The sequence below is a fragment of the Pteropus alecto genome, unplaced genomic scaffold (genome assembly GCF_000325575.1).
Source record: "Pteropus alecto unplaced genomic scaffold, ASM32557v1 scaffold20, whole genome shotgun sequence".
NCBI classification, from domain to species: Eukaryota; Metazoa; Chordata; class Mammalia; order Chiroptera; family Pteropodidae; genus Pteropus; species Pteropus alecto.
In genome coordinates, this window is record NW_006436298.1 from 48,983,496 (window position 1) to 48,994,203 (window position 10,708).

The 10,708-nt window shown below is 39.7% G+C and overlaps 1 protein-coding gene across 1 annotated transcript in view; it reads right to left on the reverse strand.

The window, feature by feature from the left end:
• Positions 1–10,488, reverse strand: part of FBN2 (fibrillin 2) — a 240,480-nt gene extending 229,992 nt beyond the window's left edge. The window contains exons 1-4 of the mRNA XM_006913393.2: positions 10,235–10,488; positions 9,331–9,413; positions 4,639–4,737; positions 1,688–1,783 (exon numbers count right to left, since the gene is read on the reverse strand). Coding sequence (XP_006913455.1) covers positions 1,688–1,783; positions 4,639–4,737; positions 9,331–9,413; positions 10,235–10,488 — 532 coding nt within the window. The remainder of the gene's footprint in view (positions 1–1,687; positions 1,784–4,638; positions 4,738–9,330; positions 9,414–10,234) is intronic.
• Positions 10,489–10,708: the final 220 nt, after the last annotated feature.

Consider the following 10,708-nt stretch of genomic DNA (forward strand, 5'->3'; position numbering starts at 1 on the left):
TGTCAGAATGGCTATCATCAATAAATCAAAAAACAAGTGTTGGTGAGGTTATGGAGAAAAGGGAGCCCTCACATACTGTTGGTGGGATTGCAAATTGGTACAGACACTATGAAAAACAATCTGGAGGTTCCTCAAAACATTAAAAATGGATCTATCTTTTGACTCAGTAATTGCACTTCTGGGTATTTATCAAAAGAAAACCAGAACAATAATTCATTAAAACCTATGTATCCCTATGTTTATGGCAGCATAATAGCCAATATATGGAAGTAACCTAAATGCTCATCAACAGACAACTGGATAAAGAAATTATGGTTCATATATACAATGAAATATTACTCAGCCATAACAAAATGAAATCCAACCATTTGCAACGACATGGATAGACCTAGAGGTTATTATGCTGAGTAAAATGTCAGACAGAGAAAGATAAATACCATATGATTTCACTTATATGCGGAATCTAAGGAACAAAAGGAACAAACTAATCAAAAACAGACTCAGAAAGATAGAGGACAACCTGGCGAAGGTAGGAGGGGAAGGGAGTGGGGGATAGGAAAGTAGTAAAGGGTTAAAGAAGTACAAATTAGTAGTTGATAGATGATCATGGGGATGGGGAGCACGGCATAGGAAATGCAGTTGGCAGTAATGTAATGGCTATGTGCAGAGCCAGAGGGAAGAGAGAGTAATCAGGGACATCGTTCCACAAATGGTAAATGTCTAACCTGTATGGTATATTTGAAACTAATAATAAAATAAAATAAAAATAGTTAAAATAGAAAATTTTGTTATATATATTTTACTATATTTTTTAAAAAATTTAACTGCAACAAAAATAAAATAAGTTTAATTTAGAACAAGCTAGATATTCTTGCACACCTAAGACTGTCTTTGTTGTTAAAAAGATTGATGAGCAATTCTTAGGGAGGCCTCAAAGATTAGCAGCAAAACTAGACTCTGCATCTGATGAAATGCAATTGAAGTAAAAAGGGACTTTCTTAAAATTATGGTTCAACTTTCTTTAATGTTATATCCTTCTACTCATGTATAGTTAAAAATATGAGGATTCCCATAGTCCCACAATTTGGGAAATACTGACCTAAAGTATTCCCCAGTAATATGTCACAATCCAGGAGCTACAATCCTTACATCCTTGCCAAAAGGTTATTTCTTAATTAGTACAGGATATTCTGCAGTGAGTAAAGACAAGAGCTTTGCTGGATTAAAGCTCCCTCTTTCACAATGACATCTGATTTCTAAAAAATCATTTCATAGCCCTAATTACAGTATTAAATAATTAAACACATTTGAGCAAAGGACAACAAAGGACATTTATAAGATTGGCTCTTCTAGGATTAATTTTGGTATATCCTCAAAAATTGTGTGTGTTTGTGTGTATGAGATAGGTCAAAGAAAAACAAGTAAATATTTACTGGTGATATGTGTCAAATTTGATAAAGCCTAGTGGTATTCAACAACATTAGTACTATAATACACAAAATTTTTAGAGTTAGAAAAAATCTTACAGATAAAAATAAGAAATTCAGTTGTAAGGTATGGCTTACTACATAAAATTACTTTTTTAAAGGATCATAGGCTTCACAAGACCTTAAATGATAACTTAGTATGAAATACCCATTAAGCCTCATTATTTCTAATAAATCAAATCTATTCCAACGTTCCTTACGTTGTCCACAGTAAGTTCCGATATATCCCTTCTGGCACTGGCAATGGTCATCTGCACAGGTCCCACCATTCATACATCTAACGCTGCACTGCTGAACTGCAAAGAACAAGAAATGTGAAAATATCAATCACTAAAATTGTAGTATCTGTAAGAGTTACAAAACTATACTAAATATCCAATTCAATAAAAATATATTCTACAAAAGTAAATGTTATGACTCAGGCATTATCTATATTTGTTGTACGTGCACACGTGACAACATATGTTACTGAGTGCATGTTTTAAAAAGATTACACTTTCCGTATTAAACATATGTTACAACATATGTTACTGAGTGCATGTTTTAAAAAGATTACACTTTCCGTATTAAAGGAAATAAATATAAAGTGACTAGTGGCATAGCTTCTAAGATGCAGGAGACTAGGGTATCCATTCAGAATTCGGGGTTGAATGCCTGCCAGATGAGCTCAGTGCTCTGCTGTCGCAGTGGACTTGGTATCTGACACTCTCATGGAGCTTGTATTCTCATAGGTAGACCAACAAAACACAAGTAAACAAATACCACAATGTCATTATAGATCGTGATACGTTCTCTGAAGAAAACTATGTTGTGGAGAATAGTCTAGAGCCAAGGAGGAATCTAGACACAGGAGCCAGACAAGACCACTCTGATGCAACATTAAACTTAGTTCTGGAGGACTGGAATGAGCCAGGCATGAGAAGTACCACGGAGGAACCTCACAGGGAGAGGACTCAGCAAACCAAAAGACATTAGGATGGTATAGGTCTGAAAGATTTACATGATTATACAGAGGCAAGTAGGGAAGAGAAAATCTTAGAAAAGCAGGTAGTGGCCAGCTAGATAATGCAAGGCCTCCTTACCATGAAAGGGTTTGCAATATGTCCCAAATGCTACAGGGGGTCACCGAAATGATATAAACAAGACAATGAAGTGATACGATTTGTTATTTTAAAAAGATTTTTCTAGCTGCTTTGCAGAGAATTGATTTGAAGAGGGCAAGCCTAGAAGCTGGGGAACCCATCAGGGGGTTACTGCAATAGTCCAGGTGAGAGATGAAGGTGGCTTAAATCACATAGTAGCAATGGTGATAGAAATGAGAAAATGGATTTGAGATATATTTTCCAGTAGAACCTGCAGGTCTTGTTAAAAAGAGTTGATGGGAGAAAAAGAGAAGCATGTGCTTTAGTACAAGGGTGGATGGCAGTGCCATTTGCTGAGGCAAGAAAGAAGTGGACTGTAGTCAGCAATGAATTAAGTTTCATGCAACCAAGTTTCAGAGACATTCAGGTGGAGAAGTCAAACAGGAATTGGAACACATGAATGTGAAGCTGGGGGTTAATTATTATGAGTCAGCAACATCTTGGTAGAAGTTGAAGACTTATATGTAAATGAATTCACCCAGAGAGGGTCAACACTTGGGAATACCAAACATTGAATGGCAGGCTAATGAAGAAGATACAGAAAAGAGACTAAAAAACAATAACCAAGGAAAGGAGGATTGCAAGCCATCGATATTATGTAAGTGAAGGGAAAGGAACAAATTTCAAGAAGATAGTGATTAACGGTGACTAATAGTGATTAGTGCTTTAGGGAGGTGGAGCAGGATGAGGACTGAAAGAAATAAAAAAGTTCCTCATGGAAAGGGGAGTGAGTATTACTCAAGGCGAAATGAATTCATGGAGTCCCTACTAAATTAAATACCATAAACTGGGCCACTGAATGTTCAGCTGCCTAGGTAGAGAAATGAAGGTTGAATGGTAAAATTTCTCTAGCATTGAGTTTTTTGCCAAGGGCATATATGAGAAAAATATGAGAACAGGATAAATGAAGGTAAGGGCAAGGGTTTCTTCCAGGTAGCCAGAAAGGGAGGTTCAGAAAAGGAATAGAGGAAATTTGCTAAACAGGGTGGTCAAGAAAGTCTCAATGAATTTTATAGATTTTAAAATGTGAAAATGACAGATTATTTTCAAAGAAAGTGAAACTAGTTTTAATCAGAAGTTTCATCAGAAGACCACAACATTTCTTGCATGAATCTTGAATCTTACATTCCTGAGTCAGAAAGGTTAAAAGTATAACAACTTCATACTAGTTAAGGCAGACTTAAAGATTTATTTGAGCAATTAAATAAATAATATCTGCTTCCTCTTTGTTGTAATGTTAGCTTAAACACTGGCCTAAAAGATTAATCTTGAACCTTAAAGATGCAATACTTTTTAATTGAGTCATGAATAACATCATCATAGTCCACTGTTACAGTGATCTTATAGAGTTGTTGGGAGTTAATATGTGTAAAGTAAAATAAGTTAATATATGTAAAGCATATGGTCAATACACAATAAATATTTGTTTTCTTCCCAATCTTCCCTTCCCTTGCCTTTAGTTAAGCCACAAAACAGGATATGAGTAGCAAGAATTAAGCAAAGGCAATAAATAGAGCCTAGTGTTTGAGTCTTTAAGTTTAGGCACAGAATACCCGGATTCAAATCTATGTTACCTTGGGCAAGTTACTTATGTATGCCTCAATCTCCTTCTCTGTAAAACAGGGTAACAGTAGTATCTCAAAGTGGTCATATGAGGATTAAATAAATGATATAGGCAAACACTTAAAACAGTACCTGGCACATTGCGAAAATCCAGGAAGCTATTATTCACAAAGAATTACTTCTCTACTGAATCCAGGCTCTTTTGCTGCATAGATGCATAGCTTTTGGACCGGAATTAAATTGTTTTTAATGAAAATCATTACCCCATTCCCCTTAGTTGTTGGTGGCAACAACTAAATCACCGAAGATTTTTACTCCAAAGATCAATACAGACCTACTTAGTGAGGAAAATAATCATGGATTTACATTCTCATTGAAAAGGACATTTAGAATTTATTCGAATGCTTAAGGACAAGGCAGTAAATAAGGTCACATATGAAACATACTTGATTTTGATCCACAAGTCGGTGATATTTGGCCACTGGAACAAGTACACATATTAGGACGGGAACAAAATCCATCTCCACAACTATTTCTACAAATTGCTGTAGGAGCACAATAGGGAAGCAAATGAATAATTAGGTAATAAACCATAGTTTACAACACAAGAAAGCTATAGTTAAAAACAATAAACCTGAAAAACTAAGATATAAAATGTGTGATATATAATGTCTAATTTCAGATTTGCAAGGAAATTACCCATTGCAGACATGAGAACAAGTCTCACAAGTATCCCTATGATAATGTGCAAACAAATCAAGCGATTTCAAGTTCCAAAATCCTAATTCTTTAACTCTCCAATGAATACAGATCATTTTTTTTTTCCATTCAAGAAAGAGTTTATGTACAGAATTCACCCCGAGAAGACAGTCTTGGTCCTTGGAAGTCGGGAGGGTTGAGGAAACCAAGAGGTCCTGCATATGTTCAAAAACCACAGCCCACTCTGTAAAGGACCTTCACAGGAAACAGAGAATGTGAAATTGGCTGAGCCAGAGACTCCAGGCCCTAAAGACTTGGCAAAGCCCCAGGGGTTCAATGCACATTCCTTCCCGGCTGGTATCTGACCTGCCCCATCATCAATCTTTGTTGCCCTTAATAATTCCCTCTCTCCTTCCTCCAGCTTTTCTTCTCCCATATTTCTCCACAACCTAGCCTATTCCCGCTGCTCAGAAAAGCTGCTGCGACAATTTGATGGAGGGAGAGTCAAAGACTCCCGCAGCTGTAACCTCCAAGGTATGAGGGTCATCACAGCAAAGAATGTTAGGCTCACTGACACAGCACATACCACGGATCCTAAAAATCCATTAGCTAAGTACATACAAATGGGAAGGGTCTCCCATATTTAGTTAGTTCATTTAGAAACTGAAAGATTTATCTCTATACCCACAATTGAATCTTCTCTTTGTGCACAAAAGTTATTTGCCTTAATGCTCCATGACTGGATGCATGAAGACAAGAAAAGGAGTGTCTGGGAACATCTCTGAAACTAGCTGCAAACATTTATGCAAATATACATATGTCTTGTGCTAGGGAGGGATCCCACGTCTTTCAAAGAGATGTGAGACACCCAATAATGTTAAGAGTGTGTTCTGTAGAAGTGAACTAACTCAGTAATACTTTTCCTTCTACAAACTGCCTTTCAACATCCATATAAGATGGTCAGCACTTCCATTACTACTCTCTATAATTGAAAATGTCATAGATCATGGCACGAAGATAGAAAACTGATTTTAGCCAAGAACATGGTTCCTACCATGGAGCTGACTATTCTTAAAATGTACTAAAGTTTCTGATCACCGATGATTGTCCAATGACAAATGTTCACTAAAATGTTTTTTTTATTTCAAAGCCTCCTCATCCCCAGTAGGTAGACATTTAAGTCTAGGCTTAGGTGATATACAAAGTGCTCCTACCCAGGTCCTAAACCCAAAGAAGATCTGGTGGGCTGGAGATTGGTTATCCTCAGTCAGATCCTTGTCAGGGCCACAGGCCTGCATGCCATATCTATAAGCCAGTGAGAAGTGAGAGTGCTTAGGCCCTCTCCCTTACACTCATCTCACGACTATGGTATGCCTCACCAAAATATCTGTCCCTCCCACAACCACACAAAAACAATGAGACCCAAAACACCAGAGGGAGAGGGAGAAAAGAACTAGGTGTTGGGGGCTTCAGTGATGCTGGGAGAAGATGCATGGCAGTAAGAGTATGTGGTATGCAAGAGATCTGAGGTTGAGTTCTTGTTCTGATACTGACCTCACTGCAAGCTCTGGGGAAATAAAAACCCCACAGCTTCTCTGAGTTTAGTTTTCTCATTGGTAAATAAAACAAAGAGATTACATTCAAGTGTTCTGATGTCTCTTCAGGTCTCAAACGCTATGAATCTGGGCCAACCCCTTCCCACTGTTATTCCACTGATCAAAATACACTTCATAGCATAATTTCACAATAAATAAATTAATAAGCAAACTTTTCCATTGCTTCATGTTCTAAGGAGATTTTTAAAAAATAAATGGAAAGTGAGAAAGTCAATTCCATCCTTCAGAAACAAATATTTGGAAGCTTGGAAGTACTGTAGTGGTCTTTACGGGCCACAATTAAGAACAATAACGACAAAACACAGACTTAAATCAAAATGCATTAGGTTTCCAGTAGTTTGAGAAATACATATTTCTTTTAATATCTTCTCTTCATGAAGCCTGATCAAGGTCAATCATTAAAATTCTAGAAGTTGCTCATTTTAATATCTTTCTATAAAGAAATAACGCTGATGGACAAATGTATGAGAAAATTAATCTTTGGTCTTCATTTTCTATTCCTTAGAAAATTTTACTTATTTTCTTTTTGTGAGTTGCCTCAGAGCTTTTCTTTAGTGAAATGGTGGAAAATAATAAATACAAGAAATAACGTATTATCTACAGAAAATCCTGGTATCTAAATTCTTGATTTTTAAGTTTATAGTGGTTTCAATTTGGTTATTATCTCCATATATTATAATTATAAATGTTAAAATAATTAGATTACTAAATTTAATGCAGAATATTAAAAGTTAAAATTTAGGTGAGATCCATACAAGAGCTTAGAAAGGCATTACATTCTCCCTCTATTTTGTGCACTATTTTATACTCTTGGGTACTTAAAATATTTTTAAATGTGCTAATAAATATTTTTGTAGCTATCTCTTGACACAAGTGTAGCAAATTTTTCTTGGAGATATAAAGCTCATTTCAAGTCTATGCTTTTTATAGATTAATGATACATGTACATTCCAATGTATCTCATACGCACCCAAATATTTCAAGTAGAAGAAATACAGGCTATAATATTGACTGTTTCTCTGAGATTTCCAAAACTAATCTTCTAAACAAGTAAAGAGCACAATGTTATGCAGAGACCAAAAGTATCTAAAGCTGACACTCAGAGGGATATATGTATATATAAATATATAAATATATACGTATATAAATATATATACGTATATATTTATACTGTAAATATTCTGGAAGGCTCTGTTCTCTGGAATTCCCATTCCACACTGATCCAATAAAATCTGACTTTACAGATTTTCAACACGTACCATAAACCAATCATTTCTCCTCGGCTGCTCTCCAACTCAATAATGGCAGTCACATTCATTACATTTAGTGAGTCAGACTTTCCGCAGTGCCTAAGTCACTCCCGGCTAGTGTGGCAGGTGTGTGGTGAGTGACGTTAGCTGTTTCAGGATTCTAGAAACCATGTAAGTTTTAAAACAGGCTGGTAATGCCCTACTGGCTTGAAAGAGTAAATGCACCCTCCATAAATGCCTCACATATATGACTTCTGTGTTGGAGAGAAAAGAATGCAATACTCCTTTCTTTCTTTTTAATAAAAGCAAAGGCTTATAATCAGAGGGTTTACTTAAAATATTTATGAATCACCATGAAGAACAGTTGTTGTTTCCTATTTTGCCTCATTATTGGAGATTATGGGATTTTTAGGATAAAAAAAATAAGAAACTAGTCTTCACAACACTTGAGATTTCATTCTTTTTCAAAAACTGTACTGAAAAAAGATTAAGGGTCTATCTCAAACCCACAAAACCAAAAAATATAGAGTCAGAGATGCCACTACATCCTTATTATCCCTTGGCTAGTGTGGCTTGCCCTTTTTCTCTGTTCACAGTCGCATAATTATCTTTTCCCTGGAGAACATCAAGGTCGATCTAAAGTCAAGATTGGCCCTAAATGAATATGCTGTCTATGATACCTGGCTCTCCTCCCGACAACAGAAATGTGGCTGTGCTATAGAAACACATGGGAGAAGGCCAGTTACACTTCAACTCACAAATTCACAGGCATGTGAAATTAGACATCCCACAGTCCATTCCTGTGAGGCTGATAACTAATGACTTTTCTAATTAGAACTTGGAGAGCTGAGTATACCCTTTGGAAACTGAATAATCAAAACTTTTAAAGTCAGATATGCAGAACTTCTGAAGTTCTAAGACTCACACTTTGGAAATCTATTGTGGACTATGAGACTTTTGGTCCGCAAATCCAACATTTAAATGTCTTCCAAAAAATAAAAAAAAAAAGTAAAGCCATTTGGAAGAGTTCTCATTTTTAAAAATTTTGTTAACCTAGGCCAAATCTAAATCCGTGAGAGTGCTCCTATCATATTTAAGTTATGTGGCTGTTGAGATGAAACCAGAAATAAAAAAGTGGTCGTGTACAAAAGCCTAAGAAAGTTTGATCTTCCTAAGGCCTAAATCTCATGCAAAGTCAAAAGCCAGTTAATTTACATAACCACATTGTGGTCTTATCTGGACTCTTAAGAAAAAGTGGTTCTGAGTTATCTAGGGAATTGCTGTACTGCCCATCAGTTTGTATTAATAGACATAGAAAGATAAACCTTCCAAGTATCTTTGAAACCTTTATCATTATTACCCTTCAACAGATTCTAGATGTGAAGTCTAAACTGATGGAGACCGGCTGCTTTTTCCCCCACCATTCAAACGGGACCACGTCCTAATCATCACCACTATCTGGCCACTGTTTTCTAAATGCAACTGTGTGTGCGAAGGACTGAATGCAAGAGGTCGGACCCTGAGATGGGGCTAAGAGTGCTGCCCCAAGCTGCGATCCCAGCCGAGCACTCACGGACAATGCATTGGTTTCCTCCAGGGAGCGTCTTCCATCCTGGACAGCAGTAGGAGTGGAACCTCGATCCGCACACGTTGGGCCTGCGATGGACAAACAAGGTCATACACGCGTAGGGACGTGGGGGTACAGTAACACATGAGCGGTTTTCGTAAGCAAAGCAATGAGAGGATAGATTTGGGGACAACAAAACAAAACTGCACTTCAAATGTTTGGGGCGCAGACGTGGAAATAAATGTTTGGGGCTAGACACTGGAATGAGGGAGGGTCAGAGACGTCTAAACATTGCCTTTCATCTGCCTTCCGTTGCTGCCTTTTTAAAGGGCAAAAAGAAACATAGAAACATATAATTTGCGACTATTCTAGCCTCCGGATGCAGAGAACAAAGGGAACATTCCTTTTCAAAAATCTTTAACCTTGTCCCCTGATCCATCCCTCCTGATCAACTATTACTTTGGCCCCGAAGTGTCAAGAGGGACGCGTCGAAAGGTGGAGCGCTCGGGTTAGTGATTAGAGTGAACTGTAAACCCCGCACACGTCCTCAAACAAAAGGCTCGGGAGCGGCGCCCCCGACGGTGGGGAGCAGGCAGGCTCCGCCAGCCCGGGCGCGGGGTGGACTCAGGCCAGCCTTCCGCCCGACATTCGGAACCTGTTCCCGCACCGCGGGCTCGGCATACGCTCTGCGATCCGCACCCGGGGGCCGCGGACCCACCCGCCGCCAAAACTCCTAAGGGAGGGCTCTCTGCCGGCGGACTGCCGAGGAAAAGAGGGAGGCGCTCCTCGGAGTCTTCGGCGTCTCCAGGTGGAGGGGGCCGCAGCTTTAGCCGCCCGAACGAGGTTCAGGAAGGGGGTAGGGTGGAAAGCTGCCAAGCCGAGGTTCCCCAGATGCGGCCTGCCCACCTACCCTCGGAGCACGTCCTGCTGTCCTCGCCTGCGGACGCGGCTGGCCGCCGCGGCGCCCTCCTCCCGGTACTCGGGCACCGCAAACCCGCCTTCAGAGCCTGCTGCCGCGGGCCGAACCTGTTGCGGCGGCGGCTGGGGCCGGGGCGGCTTGGGCGGCGGAGGCTGGGGCTGGCCGGCGGTGCCCTGCGCCCAGATCGCCACGCAGCCCAGCCACACGAAGTAGGGCTGGAGACACAGCCGCCGCCGTCTCCCCATCGCGGGCGCCGAGAGCGCGCGGACCGTGGTCCGCGGAGAGGAAACACTCAAAGACAAAATCCGCGCGGCCGGAAAAAAGTCAGGGTCTAACAAACCCTTCGTCGGCTCCCGAGATTCCCTTGGGCTCGGGCTCCCAGCTCTAACGGGAGCCCCGGACCGAGCGCCAGCCCACTGGCTGACGGCGGGGCGCGGGATCTAGCGCAACGGGCGGCGAGGCGCG